The following is a 17,947-nucleotide window of genomic DNA, read 5'->3' as shown; positions in this document are numbered from 1 at the left end:
CGCAGTAATTTAGTCACTTCACTCAGTTGTAACATTGTAACGAGTCTGGATTTGATTTGAAGTCAGAGCTTTCTGTTCTCCTGGTCATTAGTAAGCGACAGCGCGAGCTTTAACGAAAGACGTCTGTGTGCTCGAGTACAGAAGCCGAAGAAGGCGGCGTCAGACGAGGACGAGGACGAAGTGAACAGTAAGAGTTTCAGTCGCTTGGACACAGCCCGTGACCGATCAGGACGAGCCAAGAAGGAGGTCAAGTACTTCGCAGAGTCTGACGATGACGTAGACGATATGTTCGATTAGGCAGCTTACCAGTACTCTCTCTCTATATCTCTCTCTCTCTCTCTCTCTCTCTCTCACACACACACACACACACACACACACACACACACACACACACACACACAATCGCTTGTTAAATCTTCTGTCCTTTGTCCTGCAGACTTTTGTACATTTCTTCACTTGGCAGTTTGTTTTTTTCTTTATTTGTGATGTTAAATGCTTTTTACTGTGTAGCTGTTTTACAATTTTTTATTATTGTTGTTATTAATATTATTATTATTATTATTGTTGTTATACAGGTTGTTTTTTTTTTTTTTTTTTCATCAAACTGTATTTGTCCTAAGCAGCTTTTAGAAATTTAGACTGCGGTGCTCCAGCACATTTTAAATGTTGAAAGTAAGAGACAGTGTACCTTTTGAGATGAACTTGGAAATAAACATGAAATGTAAAGGTGTCGGTGGGTTTCTTTTGTTTTTTTAACGTTGGCTTCAGCTCTTATGGAGACCCATGATCATTTGTGAAAATCTACTTAACCCTTTACTGCGTGGTGTTGCCTTATGGCAACAAATCATTTATCTCCAATTTTTTGATAGGCAATAATACATAACTAGTATTTTCCTATCTAACTGGAAAAGGGAGGCTTTATCTTTGATATAATAAAAAAAAGCCATGTCACATGACCAGGAAGTGCTGTTTTGCACGTCCTATTCTGCAATCACGTGGCATGAGGGCTCTCAAAATGTGACTAATGCAGCACTATCGAGAGGGGTTAACATTTATTTTTTTGTCGTTTAGAAAAGTTGATATATTTTGAGTATTCTGTAAAATATAATTGTTGCCATGTGGCGAGAACAAGCGATACGGGAACCGTGGTGAAACTGAACTGAAACAGGCCTACAGAGCAAAAAAGACACCAGGCTTCTCTAGTAGTCTATTCACATTGTTTTCACATTCAAAGTAAGAAAAACTGTTGTAATGTCGGACATTTTGAACTTATTCAAGTAATAAAAATCCATGAAAGTTTTTTTTTTAAAGTAATAATTTATGCAGTAAAGGGTTAATATATCTATCATTAGGTGTTGATAAATTGCCTCTGACAGAAGCTCTGACAGAAGCTAAGTCACAGGTTTTTATTAATGCGCTCTTTCTAATACGCTATCGTTTCTATAGCAACAGGATATTCACAGGGACTTGTATGGACTTGTATGCTCCAATAACCGTACTGGGTATTTAATTAAGAACAATATCTGATCATTGATATAATGGAGCATTTATGGAAGGAGCCTCCAGTAACAGTCAGAGGTAGAGCTGTAGCTTTATGTAAAGACATCCGGATGGAAGGTTTTGCGGCTTTCGCTCTTTGTGTGTGTGTGTGTTATTAACTTAACGAGTGAGGGGATAAAAGTTGTCACGTCAATTATTAAACGTAACTATAAAGAGATGAGAATTATGACATGCGGTTCAGTAATGGATAAATAATATATAACCGTCGGCAAATTGCTGTGGTAGCGGAATAAACATGCGAGGAAGTGCTGTTATTAGAAGATCGACTTCGGAGTGTTAACGGTCCCGAGCTGATTTTCACGTCAGGCCTCACACCACCCTGGTGTTCATTATTTCCCTATAACAGCACACCACATCATGTTTTATTCCTTACAAACACAAAAACCCCCACAAACACCCACATTGTCCAAATATCTCCGCACATCTTTATTTTAAAATAAATATATTTTCATTATTTCACCACGAGAGTTCATGGTAAACAGCATATCAACATACAAAGCGGTGTTAATGTACAAACAGGGCATGGACCAGCAAAAAAAAAAAAAAAAAGAGAAAGAAAATGAACAAAAACCAGTAAAGGTTCTGGTAAAGGTGCTGCTTCTGTGGAGGCCTGAGCGAGTCAGAAGCGCAACAGGTTTATCGTTCAGGTCTTCCAGTCGTGCTGCTCCGATCCACAAGTCCTCCAGGGTTCATTTAGTCAAGCAAAACATTCCTAGAACATGACCGTGGGGAATGGGGGGTCAGGCGTACGTGCCATGTACACGTGATATTTCTTTGACTCCGAACTGATGCGCTGCGCAATGGGACGGTGTGAAATTCAGCAGAACTTCACTTCACATTTCTTTTTAGGGTAGGGTTCGTATGTTTTTTTCTTCCTTAAACTTTTCCTCAACTGTAACAGGATCAGTCCATTAAAGACTCTGTTCAGTCCAGCTGCTCGAGCTTAGAGGAAAACGTGAGCGTGCCTCAACACTGTACCTGAAAACTACGTGTTGAAGATAAATTTGTTCTGGAGAGAGAGAGAGAGAGAGAAGAGAGAGAGACAGAAACAGAGACAAAAAAAGACAGACAGAAAGAGAGAGACTGAGAAGGAGAGAGAGACAAGAGAGAGAAAGAGAGAGAGAAATGAGAGACAGAAACAAAAAGAGAGACAAGAGAGACAGAAAAAGAGTGACAGACAGAAAGAGAGAAAAACAAGAGAGAGACGAGAGAGACAGAGACAAAAAAAGAGTGACAGACAGAGAGAGACAAGAGAGAGACGAGAGAGAGACAGACAAAAAGAGAGTGACGAGAGAGAGAGACAGAAAAAGAGAGTGACAGAGACAGAAAGAGAGAGACGAGAGAGACAGAAAAAGAGAGAGACAGAGAGAGAGACAAGAGAGAGAGAGAGACAGAAACAGAGACAAAAAAAGAGACAGACAGAAAGAGAGTGAGAGACTGAGAAGGAGAGAGACAAGAGAGAGAGACAGAGAGAAAGAGAGAGAGAAATGAGAGACAGAAACAAAAAGAGTGACAGAGACAAAGAGAGAGACAAGAGAGACAGACAGAAAAAGAGTGAGAGAGAGAGACAAGAGAGAGAGACGAGAGAGAGACAGAGACAAAAAGAGAGTGACAGAGACAGAAAGAGAGAGAGAGAGAGACAGAAAAAGAGAGAGACGAGAGAGAGAGAGAGAGAGAAAAGAGCGGTGCGAGTGAACTGTGAGCACTGACTGGAGTTTTTGGAGGTTTTGTTTCTGAATGTAGTTCCATGTAGTTGAGTCGCAACAGAACTTACAGGTCCTCAGATTACTCGGAGCTGAAGGAACACACAAGCCTCTCTGTCTGCGCTTGGTACAGCGTGTGTAATACATTCAGTGTTACAACCAAAACATGACATTCAGTCGTGATGATCTGAAAGACCACAAGCTGAATAAACCTACCACCTTTCCAGAACCTGGGAAACTTTCACAACATCACATGTTGCCTCCATACTGACCATCGCCATCACCATCATCACCGTCACCATCAGTAAATGCGAGAATAAACCCAGTCCTTTATAGATGTAGATTTGTTTAGTTTTGCTGCGTGGAGCCGAAGCTTCTGAGGCATGAGGAGGAAAAAAAAACATTCATGAGCTGTGAATAAAAAAACTCCACTAATGCACTTTTCCTGTGTGTGAGAGCACAGAGGCGGACGAGAGAGAGGGAACGGACAGGCGTCCTGCGACTGGGGGAAGAAACAACCCCAACCCTTTAACACTGTAACGTAAAGTCGATTAAAGTCGGTGCAAGTGAAAAATCTTTGACTCCACTCTCTAGTAGGAGTGACCTTTACCACCTGACCTTTTCCACCTGACCTTTACCACCTGACCAAGTTTCCAGATTCCCCAAAGGATCAGAAGCTGCGCTCATAGTTTCTCTGTCTTACACATTTGCAGTTTCATATAAATGCTTCAGGAGCTCGTTTGAAGTTGGAAGTCGATTTGAAGTGCCACTGTCGTGTCAGAATCATGCATCATGTGAGGAAAATCATCCGCTTTACAGGTTTAAAAAAAAAAAAAAAAAAAAAATTAACTGGAATAAAAGAGTGAAGTTTTTTTTTTTTTTTTTTTTTCTGCACTGTTCAGGTGTAAATTCCACATCGACACTTTTATTTGCTACTTTTATTTATTTCCTTCCCAAATCCCCGATTTTGATCCTGAGCTCAGGTTGTAAAGTTGTGCGTGTTCTCCCCGTGTCTGTGAGGGTTTCATCTGGATACTCCAGTTTTCTCCAACCTCCTAAAAAACATGCTAGTGGGTTGATTAGCTACGCGGCATTGCCCCTGGGTGTGAATGTGTAAGCATGGTGCTCCGGTGTCCCGTTCAGGCTGTATTCCCGCCTCATTCCCGCGTTCCTGGGATAGACACCGGATTCACCGCCACCATGACACGGATAAAGTGTTCATGACGGTGAATGCGTGAATATCAATTCAATAAGACCTGCAAATCACAGCAGAAATACAGACAGCAAATCAACTTGTACTTATACTCAGGTTTGGAGCCGAAATGCTGCTCTTATGGACTTCCTCTATTACTAATGAAAGGTAATGACAGTTAGTCATTAGCTAGTTATAGACTGAGTGTGTGTGTGTGTGTGTGTGTGTGTGTGTTTTCCTGGTATGAAACAAACGAAGATACAGAAACAAAACAGGGTTAAATACACGAATATAGAAAATATTTGACTGCCATATTGTCTTTATGCCAGAACATTCTATATAGCTGTATTTGAAAGGAATTTATATGAAGAGCCTCGTTTAAAGATGCACAGCTGAGTTTATTGTCCATTAGAGTGACTACTGAGCTGAAGGTCCCCAAAAGTCCAGTTTGGGAATGTCCATTCTGAGCTCGAGCTGCTCTTTATAGTGCCCCCTAATGGTCAAAGGTCAGCTGTTCGTCTTTAAACTTAATGTTTCGCCTCAAACGATGATATTAAGACTGTAAAAAAAAAAAAAGAAGCAGCACAAAGTGTATCATACAGAGGGCTATTCATACAATGATATGTACAATGCACGCCGACATGAACGATGGCAGAGAGACATTTAGAGAGAGAGAGAGAGAGAGAGAGAGAGGGATCTGGGGGCGAACGAAGATTCTTGTCATGCAGGTTTAGCAAAAATATACAGAGCAGACCTGAGGAGTTTCACCTCCGTGTTAGGCATTCAGTAACGCGCTGGAGTGCGCTGCAGGCTGTGCGTGTCGGACGTTCCATGGTTTCGAATGCTCGATTGTTTTTAAGCGCAATGCAAAGCACATTTTCATCCGTGACGACCGTGCTTGTTTCTAGTGTTCTTGTAGTCGTACGTGAAGAAAGGGGGGATGAATTCTTTTAAAAAAAGAAATTGTTATTTTACACCGCGGATAAGGTAGCATTGATGTCTTGTCGTCTGCACAATAAAAGAGACACGAGGTTCTCGCTACTCTGCTTCTACGGTTCCTCGCTGGAAGAGGAAGTGGGTTCTGGAGAGGGCGACGTGGCAGACTTCAGATCGACGGAGCTGCCGTTTTCTTCCGCGCTGCTCTTTTCCAAAGAGCTCTGTCCATCCTGGCCCTCGGAGTTCTCCAGCATCTCCTGAATGAGAGGAGGCATGGAACCAGGGATCTCCATCTTTAGAGAGATGACACGCTCGGCACCTGGAGACAAATAAGCAAGAGAGAGAAAGCTACGTTAACGTCTTCATTCGTTCACTAAGTCATCTTGGTCCAGGTTGCTTAACGCGCTGTTACCTTTGGCGCTGATGCTGCGGAGATCCGTGATCTTCATAAGGGTCTTGGGGAACATGTGGGGCTTGCTGGGCCTGCGCTTTCTCACGTAGATCTTCAGCGCTTCCAGAAGAGGCTCCTGGAGCTGGTCCACCTTGGACGGCTCCTCCAGATCCTGACGATCTGTTCAGGTGTGCACAAAGTAACCGGGTTAAGAACGCACCGGGCACTGACAGGTGTCAGAGTACATCCGCTGGGACATTTCGCTTAAACACAAATCAATCGCAACCTCTGTATACATGTAACTAGACAATTTGTTCGAATCTTAAACATCATGAGAAAGTTTAGTACTTCCATGCAATCAATGCCAACATCATCATGTGATGGATTCCTAATGGTTCTCTGCAGACATGTAGACTGTAGTTCCTGCTTGTTTTACCTTCAGTCCTGGTGCAGTAATATGCATGAAAGCTGGAAGAATTATCCAGTCAAGAACGTTCGAACTTTAGCCATGAAAAGCTTTGCTGCTTATCAGCGTGCTCTGGCTTACTGTCTTGCTGCAAAATAAAACAGCATCCGCTGATCCGCTAACATGCTTCTTTATTCCTGCAGTCCAGATAACAGGAAGAAAAAGCGTTGTGTCAGTTTTACTGGCAGCCAAACACACTAATGCTAACGCCATGAAACCTCCTCCATCATGTTTCATATATAAAGCGGTATCTTCTGGATTATGAACAATTTCCTTCCTTTCCACGCCTTGCTTTTTTCCGTACACCGGCACACAGTTATCTCTGTCCATCCTCCAGAGTCAGAGGTGAAACAGAATCTTACAGCAAATATCGTAGCACATGTTGGAGGATTCCTCCATTTTTACTCAACAAAGAGACCGCATTTCCACCTTGGTTTCTATTAGAGGTCGACACTGATAGCGGCTGAGAAGGGTCCACTGTCATTATACAGTACGAGAGCGGCCTCTAGAGGCTAAATAAAAAACGATCACTGACCAATTTTGTTGTGTTCTTTAAAGTGTTTTTTAATTCATTTTTGACTTCTCTATTTTTATTTGTTATTTGGAGTGTTGCTTTTCGGTTCAGTTTGGGTGTACATCTTTTATTTAATTTAATATTTATTAATAGTCCATATATGTTAATATTGACATATTTATTTTGTTTAAATACATACAGTACATTTTCATGGTACAGTCAGTACAGTTTATTTTTGTAATAAAGTTCAGTGATATTTTACTTTGAGTGTTATATTTTCATTCAGTATCAATCTTTTTTTTTTTAAATTTTAATCAGGTGATTAATCATCTCTACCTGAAGCAAACGCACATTCAGGTAGAATTTCACATCCCGCGTCCTTTCCCTTTCGGTGAACTGCCTTTTCTCCCAGGTGAATTTTATTCGTGTTTGATCTGATTGATGCTTTGTCTATGAAAGTGTCGTTTTCTCCCATACTGCTGTAGCAGACAGTCACAAATGCAACATGTTGTCACGTCTGCAGTTCTCTAGTTGTTGCTACATTTCGTCAATAAACATAGAAACAAGGCTGTTTCACCGACTCTGCAAATAGACGACTACTCACTACTACTTACAACGTACTACCGTTTTTAAAACGAATACAAACTCAAATACATTTTAAAGTAGTGATGTTGTGAACCTTTAAACATTCACTGGCTGTAACTAGTTTATTTTCTTCTTGGAAACAGGTGTCTGTACAATGGAAAAGCAGGTTGCAACTTTCACGACCCTGAAGCTTCCAGCCAGAAAGAAAAAACAAACAAACCACGTACTAAAGATACAAGATGTTCTGTGAGCCCTGGGCTCATCTCTGTAATACCTGATCACAAGATTTGCACCAGAACTGTATGGGCATTTCATTTACCTTCTAGCACACTACAGTATGACCAGGCCTTCCTGTGCTTAAGCTTTACCGGTAGTTTACACTGTGTGGTGACTTTCTGAGGCTCTCCAGTTGTATTTTTGTCTCCTGAAGGAGCACTGATGTGAATAACAATTAAGATACTGCCAATCTACTTGTTTTCCCCAACCTACTACTAATCCCCCCGTCTCGTGAGTTGCAGAAGCTTCAGGTTTTTATACAGTACCTTTAAAACGATATGATTATGATTGGTCTAGAGACACTTTGAACCTTATTAACGGCATGTTTAATAGCAGTCCTTGACATATATATATATATATATATATATATATATATATATATATATATATATATATATATATATACGTCCTGGATAATTTTCTTGATCAGTCAGCTTCAGAATGAATTTATTATTCAGTCGTCTTCACACGTCTAAGAGGTTTTGCTTGCTCCCCAGTGTGTACTTGCTTCACAACATACAAAAACATCATACTTATCAAAATCAAGTGTTTAAGCCACTACTCCAACAGCTGGATTAGGAGGGATATGTATAAAAGGTTTGTTTATTTGGTATGGGTATACGCAGAGATGTACTGATGTACTGGTGCAGCTGTATGAATAAGGTATGTGGTTAAGTGTCCTTATAGCCACTAGGGGGCAGTGTTTCTATAAAAACAACCTCTCATCAGCTCCCACTCTCTGAGGGGGCAGAAGTGCCGTTACAGACTGTGCACAACTTTTCTCTTTTCTTAACACTCTTTAGATTATGCAAGAGAGTGTAACACCGGGTGCACCGCCGAGCTCTCAGACCTCCGAGACAAATATACAATGCTCACATAAGCATGGCTTATTCTGACACCAAAACCGTGGGAATGAGAAGGCTTTGTGTGTTTGTGTGCATGTACGTGTGTGTGTGTGTGTGTGTGTGTGTGTGTGTGTGCAAGTTCTGGCACTATTATAAACTCCTAATTTGCACCAGGAGACAGAGAGACAGGCTGGAGGCTCTAATTTCCTTCGCAGTGGGCATGGGGATGGTTTATGCAGTCTGTAAATAATTGGACAGTGATAAACACCCACAAGAACAGGAATCAGGTGAAACTCAATAATAACACATACGCGCACACACACACACACACACACACACACACACACACACACACACACACACACACACACACACACACACAAATGTCTCATCATTCCAGCTCCAAATTTACCTGCTGCTCTAATGGAGCTCTCTGTTTATTGTCAGTCCTACTAAGCTAGCTTGTGAGTGAACTCATAATGTAAAAAGAGAACTAGCGACACACACTGCACTTGCAAAATGATCTGCCAGTAGAATAGGTCATTTAGTAAAAATATCTAGAAATCTTGGAGATAATCTAATAACCTACTGTAATAATGAGAAAGATACATTTGCTTCTGTGCAAGATATTTTTACTTCCCATCTTTTGCTGGATTATTTGGAATGGCCGGTGAAACACCAAAATACAACTACAAAATACTACAACAAACTTTAGCTGAATTTGCATCCTAATCAGTGGAAGAGAATTTCCTGGACAAAAAAATGAGTCACGTGTAATTTTTGTCCTAATACTTGGTTACATGTAGGGCATCTCAAGACCGGACTCGAGACATTCTCTGAATAGACTTGGACTTGTCTTGGACTTACTCAATTCAATTCAACTTTATCTGATTTGTATAGCGCTTTTAACAGTGGACAATGGCAGCTCTACAGGATAGAGATAAACACAGGATAGACATTTTAAATGTGTGAATTTTTCCCTTTTGAGCGAGCCGGTGGCGACAGTGGCGAGGAAAAACTCCCAAAGATGATATGAGGAAGAAACCTTGTGAGGAACCAGACACAGAAGGGACCTCATCCTCATCTGGGTATAGTGGATAGTGTGAAAGTAAAGGAAAGTTCGTTATGGTTTTTATATGAAGTCTGTTTTGATGATCTAATCTTACTAGCCTTTGTATTTGGATCGTCTCAGTCCTGGGCGTTGGTCTTGCCCAGTATGATCTTGGTCTCGAGTGAGAGTTTGTAAAAAATAATGTTCAAAGTAATGCCTTCTTCTAGAAAACAGCCTAATCATTAGCACAGTGTACAAATGAAGCCTAGCTGTGTCGACTTGTTCTCGCGTTCATTCGGACTCTATATTGACTTGGCCTCGACCCCCATAAAACTCGGTCTTGACTTAATCTCGGCTAGTCCTGGTCTTGGACTTGTCTTGACTACAGCTCTAGCCTCCCCTTGCTTTAATTCACAAATCCTCTCAGGTAAGGATTCCACCAATGTCTTGATCTGCATAAATGGTGATTTTTTTCAGGCTAGTAAAAATGGTCCCAGTGTTCCATACAGATTGGACCCTATGCCTCCTATTGTCGTCAAACTACTGACTTGTAGAACAGTGCTACTGTCGGTGGATGCAGCTTTTTTTTTTCTGGGGAGCTTATATACAGTACGTGCTGAAAAAAAAAATCACCATCCCACATTCGAGAAACTTTTGTCGACCTAAAGCCCCAAAACAAGACAAATGAAACAAGTCAGATGCTAGTTCTCCTACTGAGTGATGCAACATCTCTTAGTAAGAAGAAACTAATTTACTTTCACTAATTTACAACATGGCACTGGGGGGAAAATACTGCAAGCCAACATTTCAGCAGTGAAACAGGATTTGTAATCGTAATGATACATTCGCAATGACAAAGTGAAAGAACTGCTGTTTTTCATCATTGTTATTGTATTAAACTGAGATACATATATACATATAGATACATGTAGCAAAACCACATCCTAATAAACTACGGTTGCTGTTTGGGATTCAGTCCTGCTGCTAATCTAAAGTGAGCGTGATTTCGCATTCATTGTATCACATGCAAGTTGACTGCAATACAACCCCGATTCCAAAAAAGTTGGGACGCCGTGTTACTTTTCCGGCCTTTTGTTGCCCCAGTCCCAACTTTTTTGAGATGTGTTGGCATCAAATTCAAAATGACCTTATTTTTTGTTCTTCTTAAAAATGGTACATTTCCTCGGTTTAAATACCCGATATGTTTTCTATGTTCTGTTGTGGATAACAGATGGGTTTATGAGATTTGCAAATCATTGCATTCTGTTTTTATTGACATTTTACCCAGCGTCCCAACTTTTTAGGGACTTGGGATTGCGGTATATTCACTACAGTCATTTATATACAAACAAAAGGTACAACGTTTAAAGGGGAAGGTGACTTTCTTTACCCACTCTATTGTCTACATCATGATAGTTGTACTAATGGCTGATTTGTCATTGTCATTGTTTAACATCCTTACTGATTAAAATCGTCATGTATGTTTTTAGGACTTACTGTCCATCCTTGTTGTGATATTATGCAATGGTTTGGATTGTAAATATCAGAGAACATTTACACAGCAAAGAAAAATGTCATTTTACCTTAGAGAGAACCAGAAATGCTAGTTAGCCAGGTGCTAGTTAGCTAATTACACGATGCAAACAATTTTTAATAATACAGGTCTAAGGTCTACAAGAGCACTGGCTGTATAAGGACAGACGTGATGAGTAGTTTAGAAAGACCATCATGTTTCTCTGTTCCTGTTTCTTCTGCCAGCATCAACCATCATATAAATGATCAGCAGATGTCTATAGCTCAATATTGAGGTATATTGCAGTGCATGTGTAGTCTGCAGTTAAATTTATCTCAGGAGCCCCATTCCATCACACACCACTGACAGTTCACTACGCCTTGTACCACAGCAGGCATGCTGAGTGTGTGTGAGTGTGTGTGTGTGTGTGTGTGTGTGTGTGTGTGTGGGGCCCACCTCCGGAGATGAGGCAGATGGCCGAGAGCAGGCCTGTCTCCGTGTCGTCCATTTCGATGGGAAGGAGCTGGTTGGCGAAGGTGAACACCAGGTCTGTGAGCGGCCCGAATCCGGCGTTGTGCATCTGCGTCCGGTTTAGCGTCAAACCATCTGAGAAGGTCATGGTGTCCTGATCCGGTGTGTACCGTGTACAGATACGCAGAATCTATGTCCACACAAACGCACACACATACAGAATAGACGGCAACTCCACACTACTCGCTCCACAATTATCCGTTTGAAACTTTTATGCTGATTTAAAACAAATAATAATTGTCTGATTTGAAATGTTACTGGTTTATTCGTTATATATTTATTTACATTCCCACTTTACAGCTTTATAGTAGCCTGATTTAACAGGACAGAAACGCTCTCATTCTGGTTATGTGATGTTTTTTCCTTAACGGATGACTGAAATTCCTGAAGTTCGTGTTAATAGTCATTGCATTGTTTTCATCAGTGGTGATTCTTTTTAGCGGTTCATGAAAACTCCATGTTCCTTTTGATTTTAAGGCGCCTGTGCATTAGGAATAAGGAATAAAACACGACAGTGCATGCTGCTACAGGAAAACAATCAATGTTACAGTCGTGTGATGCGGCCTGATGTCAAGCAAATTATCCCAAAGTGGGTTATGTTCCTATAACAGCACACCAAGTGCATCTTTTACCGCAGCAATTGGCTAATGTTATCAATGTCGTATTAATGAATGAATGATGTGCCTTCTTCCCATAGTGCATCCTGGTACCATCTCTTCCCCAGGTAAGAGACACCCACGCGTCCGACTGTCCACATGATGTAAAAGAAAATGGGATTCATCAGACCGTAGGTACTAATCCCTGCATACCGGGAACAACCCACAAGACCTGTTCACCGGTTGTCCTTCCTTGGACCACTTTTGGTAGGCACTAACCACTGCATAGTCTTGAGGAACACCCCACAAGTCCTGCCGTTTTGGAGACGTTCTGACCCAGTCGTCTAGCCGTCACAATTTGTCAAAGTCGCTCAGATCCTTACACTTGTCCGTTTTTCCTGCTTCCAACACGTCAACTTCGAGAAACTGACTGTTCACTTCCTGCCTAATATATCCCACCCCTTAACAGGTGCCAGGTGTGCAGGCGTACAGAGATAATCAACGTTATTCACGTCCCCTGTCTGTGGTTTTAATGTTATGGCTGATCTGTGCATATACAGTCATTCCTTCATCGGTCTCTCTTTTGTGCTCTCTCTTAAAATCAGTAAAAACAAAGAAGATGCAGCTTGTCATGTTCTCAAGAACATGCGACATTGTCCTCTGTCGAGTGCTGACACTGGAGACTCCTTCCAAAAAACGCTAAATAAACATCTCCTCATAGAAAACGTATATAAAAACGTAAAAAAAAAAAATCCCCATATAAGTTACTATAGAAATAACTATAGAATGTGTTCGAATGAACATATCCCTGTGATGTGCTTTACAGATGGCACAACTGTCAGAGCTGCTCTTATAGAAAAGCAATCCACACCTTCTAGATTTCGATTCATCAGCGATGTGGTATACGTCTGTGTAATTGCTAAGTAACACTGCTAAGTCGAGAAGAGTACAGGAGCGATAGTGGAATAAATGTAGTAAACAAGAAGGAGGGAATCTTGTTTGCTGTTGACTGTTAATGTCATTTAGAAGAAGAGAAAAGATAAGAGGAACTTGTGTGTACTTATGGATTGTGTCTCTTGAGCATGGGACTTTGTATGCAGCGTGCATATGTGCATGATGAGCAGAGAAGTCGGAGCAGTGGGAGAGTGTGTGCGTGTGTGCGTGTGTTGGACTTTGAAATGAGAGGCGGTGTGTATGGCTGCTATATGAACCCTTTGAAGCATACGCTGACAGTGATTGGCACCATTGTCGGGAAGATGAAACGGAATAAAACATGGCTGTTGGCTGGGCCTACTCTCTCACTCACTGTCTCTCTCTCTCTCTCTTTCACACACACACATGCACACACACATTATTTGATCTTCTCTTTAAAGCCAAACTCTGCAACACAATGCCACAGTAAACAGTCATCACAGAGGACAAGGTGAAGCTGGGCTTTGTGTGTGTGTGTGTGTGTGTGGGGGGGAGTGTGTGCATCCTCTCTGCATGTCTGTGAGACAAAAACGGAGAGACAAGGAGGGCTGGTGAACATTTTTAATGCATGCTGTGTAATTGGTCACAAGACCCACAGTCGTTTACATCAAACAATTATGTAAGGAATAAAACCCTTATTGACGTGCTGTTATAGGAGTTCATCAGCGACGGGGCGGGGTGGTGCAACACAAAGCAGATTTACTACCCTGATTTTTTTCCTCTAGAAGCACATCCTGTAGTGTTGTATTCCTCTTATTCCACAGCAATTTGTCAACACTGTCTCGTTTTCTTAACTAAAGAACGGTACCTTACACTTTCCGGCCGTTTACGGTTACTTTTAAGGCTGTAGAACATCCGTAAAACAAGTTCGTTCCTGTTATCACTTATGCTATAACTAGGGACGTTCCGATCGGGGTTTTTGCAGCCGATACCGATTACCGATTCCTTGTCATCGTGATCGACCAATCCCGATCGTTCACGCTTTATACAAGTGATACGTAACCTTTTAGTTTTTCTCTCAGATAAAATAATACCACAGATGTTGCCTTGGTTATATTATTTACAGTAATGTTGTAGATTGTTGTTTTAACGGAGAATCAAATAAATAAGCACAACGAATATTCATGTTACAATGAACGTTTTAATAAAATACACCGCAAATGGCGAATTTTTCATTGTTTCTCGAGACCTCGTAATAATTCCCCACTGGCGATGACATGATTGCGGCGCTAAAGTTTAACATCATCACGTGTTTCACGTCATCAAATTGTGAGCCAAATTCAGAGACTACCTATCGAGCCATAGAATGTGATTATCGGCCGATACCGATATCGATCCCTAGTTATAACAGCTATAAACACTCTTTCTCATGGGTTTCTTTGAGCGGGTGTGCGAGTGTATGTGAGTGAGCAGATTTTATTTTTAGTATCTATATAACACTTACATCAACGTATGAGTTTTGTACAACATTCTCTCTCTTCCTCTTTACAAGTGCGTATATGACCACGAAACAGACACACGCTCCATTTGAATTCAAAGAATGACGTTAATCAGTCCGTACAGGATCTTGGGGAAGTTTTTTCGGTAATTATTGTGGCCAAAATTGCTTGATTTTGCTGCGTCTAGGTTTCAAAATTTGTGGCGTTTTGTGTTTTTTTTTTTTGTCTGTGGAAAAACACTTGAATTGGAGAAATTGTGAATGCATGAAACGGTCTTTGGCAGTGATTTTTGTTGGTAAACGAGACCTTTACTCGTGCTGCATGAGTACTCGTGATGTACTCGTGTTCGACGCACGTGAATCGAAGAGGGCTTTGGCTCAATACACGTTGTTTGCGATGAATGTGGAAAAAGCGATTCACCGAAAGGGAAAGGGCGAGAGGCGTGAAAGATTCACATTTGTGTCTGTTAGTGGTTACGCTTGCTATGCACTGACTTTATCTAGGTGAATTTTTATACTGTGAATATGCATGAACCTTGGTCTTGTGAGCCAATCGAAACCATGCAGGCAGGACAATGTCTTTGTCTGGTAAAATCATGCTAATTATTAAGCAGCTGTTATTAAGTAGTGGTCACAGACGCTGTTTTCGTACTTTTGTTGAGCCCACGTTAAAAAAACAACAACAAAAAAGGTTTTTCTTATTATCAATCTTTGGCTATGACTTGTGGCCTGATCGTAGCATCTTATGATGTAAAGTGGGGTGTGACTCAAGCAAAAAGCCTGCTGCTAAGGCCAGGGCTATCATTTACTTTATTCAAAAGAGCTAGAAATAAAAAAAAATAAAAAAATGATGATAATGGGATAAAAGGACAAGAGACAAAGAAAGGAAAAGGTTAAGGGGCATGATTTGGGTTTGCTTATTTCTCTCTCTGTCCCTTTCTCCTTTCATCTGTTCTCCCTCCGGGGACGTTGCTAATCAAATCAGCGGTGATCCCGCTCTCTTTTTCTCTCTATCTCTCCCTCCAGCTCTGCAATGAGCAAGTTAGTTGCTCTCTCTATCACCTTATCACATGGAGCTGTCTGCTCTGTTTCATGCTCATTACCACGGCAACCTGAGCTCAGCACTCTACACAGACGTACACACACACACACACACACACACAAACAGCCAGAGGGCCTCGCGCTCACAACGCTGGATATTTACAGCCGAGCCAGAAAACAAACAGGAGCGTAAACAGATCAGACGGCTACGAGATCGACACGGTTACGGAGGAAACGGACGACCGGGCCTTATACGCTGTGTTTCTGTTGCCGTGGACGATTTCACGGAAATCAGACATGAAAACAAAATTTCCATATAAATGCGCAAAGTTTCTGCTCCTCTGTTTTGACCCATTTGCATAACCACTTTTCGTGTTTTTTTCCCCACATCTGCTTACCACATAAGCATTTCACTTAGCAAGAGGTGCAGGAGAGACGCATAATTATGCGACAGCTTGTTTTCGTTTCTGGCGCGTGAGCACGATCGGTGACACGTCGAAATGACAGCAAAACCAGCGACACAAACAATAACTCATTATTGTGCTCAAACAACTAAGGGTGCGTTCACATTTGGTGTATTTTTTTTTTTCTTTGATAAATTAAGAGCATGCTTTTTTGTGCTGATGTGGAAAATAAGGCTCACGTGATGCACACTGTAACCATAACGACACTCTTACCAGTCCTAGCTAGTACAGTATAGGTGAACTAACTAGCCCAGCTTGCTGTCTAGAAGACATTTCTTACCATCAGGAATATAGATGAAATAAATTGCTTTAACTCCGGTGATGAGCGATAGAATTTGTTAGGAGGCAGAAAATCAAGAGAGGATGAACTGCTTGTGTGATCTCGTGTCCCAAAGTTGCTCAAATCCACAACACTGAAATTTTTTACACTCAATATCTTGTAAGTCGCTGTTTATTCGCTCACTAACAAGACAAATTTGTCCTCCATTTTGTTTATTGTCTCTTGCCTCAGAACAACCATGTGATGTCACACCTACACTCCTGGGCAAAAAATGATAAGTCCAAATTGGCAGAATAACAAGCTTTTAATATCTTTTAATGACAACAAATAATTGGTCAGGAAATTAGCAAGAAAACAAATGCACTTCTGAGACTTCCTGTGTCACCTTTTCAGCTAATATTACCCACAACTCCTCGCGCTAGGGAGGAGGAGTTTTCTGACGGTTTGCTTCATCGAATTCAAGGACACATCTTAGAGAGGTGTAAATGAAATGTGGAAAAATAAATGACAGGCACAGTACCGTACGTTCAATTATACAGTATAAATTATATAAGGACCAATGAGTGAAGAAACGCTGAAATGAGACGAGGAGTTTGTTTACGGTGACGGTGAGCGTAACATGACGTGTTAGTGTGTCCTGGTACTTGCGTACTCTTTTGCTACACACTCAAACGTATGTGCTTTTTTTCTTCACAAAAAGTACACGTACTTTTAGTGCATAGTATAAGTAGGCGACTCTGGAGTCCAGATCGGCCATGTTGCGATGCTGTGGTGGATTATGGGAAACGGAGTCCATGACCAAATCCCGACACTGACTTCACACACAGGACATGGCCCGTGAGTAATTCAGTCAACTTCTATCCCTTTTTATTTATGAGGTCACAAAAACACATTGGAATATTAGCTGTTTTCATTCATTTTGCCTTTAACTGTACTTAATTTGACAATGACATTTCCACCACAGTCTCAATGGCACCACAAACCTCCAGGGGTTCATGAATCTAGTCAGATATAGCTCTGATATATGGAATAAAACAGGATATGGTGGTGTTAGCTATTATTATCACCCCAATCTTGATTACTTTCCTGTAAACATATGTCATGAAGTATTTTAATTCTCTTATACAACAGCAATTTGTAGATGACTTTAGGCTACAATTTGTCCCCCCATTTTCTCCCTAATCTGCTCACCACCAGCCAGTTCTTGGCTATTATAAGACAGCTACCAAGAGAGGAGTGTGAAGGCTAACACATGCTTCCTGCGAGGCATGAGAAGCCAGCCAAATGCATATTTTCAAACTGCTGCTCATGCTGTAGCTTAACACACTCGGAGGAAAGTGTTATCCACCCTCTTCCACACACAGAAGCTCACAGATGCCCACAATCAGCTAGTATCGCTGTCACTGTGATTGCTCTGTTGGCTCCTGGCCATGAAATACACAGTTTTATTCATTTATTAATGAATAACGCGTCGTATTTTTTTTTGTATCCGTTTATAGTTACATTTAATGTTGCAAAACATCTACAAGACAAGTTAGTCTCCAGTTATCATTTACATTTTAACAACTAGAAGTAGGTGTGGCCTCACGCTGA

The 17,947-nt window shown here is 41.1% G+C and overlaps 2 protein-coding genes across 5 annotated transcripts in view; one reads left to right on the top strand and one right to left on the bottom strand.

Moving 5' to 3' along the window:
• The window catches only part of top2b (DNA topoisomerase II beta), a 31,372-nt gene extending 30,642 nt beyond the window's left edge, over positions 1-730 (top strand). For both annotated transcript variants that reach the window (XM_017481512.3, XM_017481511.3), the window contains exon 35: positions 142-730. In XM_017481512.3, coding sequence (XP_017337001.1) covers positions 142-297 — 156 coding nt within the window. In that variant the 3' untranslated portion in view covers positions 298-730. The remainder of the gene's footprint in view (positions 1-141) is intronic.
• Positions 731-1,962: 1,232 nt separating this feature from the next.
• Positions 1,963-17,947, bottom strand: part of LOC108272781 (retinoic acid receptor beta) — a 164,224-nt gene continuing 148,239 nt past the window's right edge. For all 3 annotated transcript variants that reach the window (XM_017481503.3, XM_017481504.2, XM_017481508.3), the window contains 3 exons: positions 11,489-11,693; positions 5,804-5,962; positions 1,963-5,710 (listed from right to left, as the gene is read on the bottom strand). In XM_017481503.3, coding sequence (XP_017336992.1) covers positions 5,505-5,710; positions 5,804-5,962; positions 11,489-11,693 — 570 coding nt within the window. In that variant the 3' untranslated portion in view covers positions 1,963-5,504. The remainder of the gene's footprint in view (positions 5,711-5,803; positions 5,963-11,488; positions 11,694-17,947) is intronic.

The sequence above is a fragment of the Ictalurus punctatus genome, chromosome 12 (genome assembly GCF_001660625.3).
Source record: "Ictalurus punctatus breed USDA103 chromosome 12, Coco_2.0, whole genome shotgun sequence".
NCBI lineage: Eukaryota > Metazoa > Chordata > Actinopteri > Siluriformes > Ictaluridae > Ictalurus > Ictalurus punctatus.
This window is presented reverse-complemented; position numbering and strand designations above follow the sequence as displayed.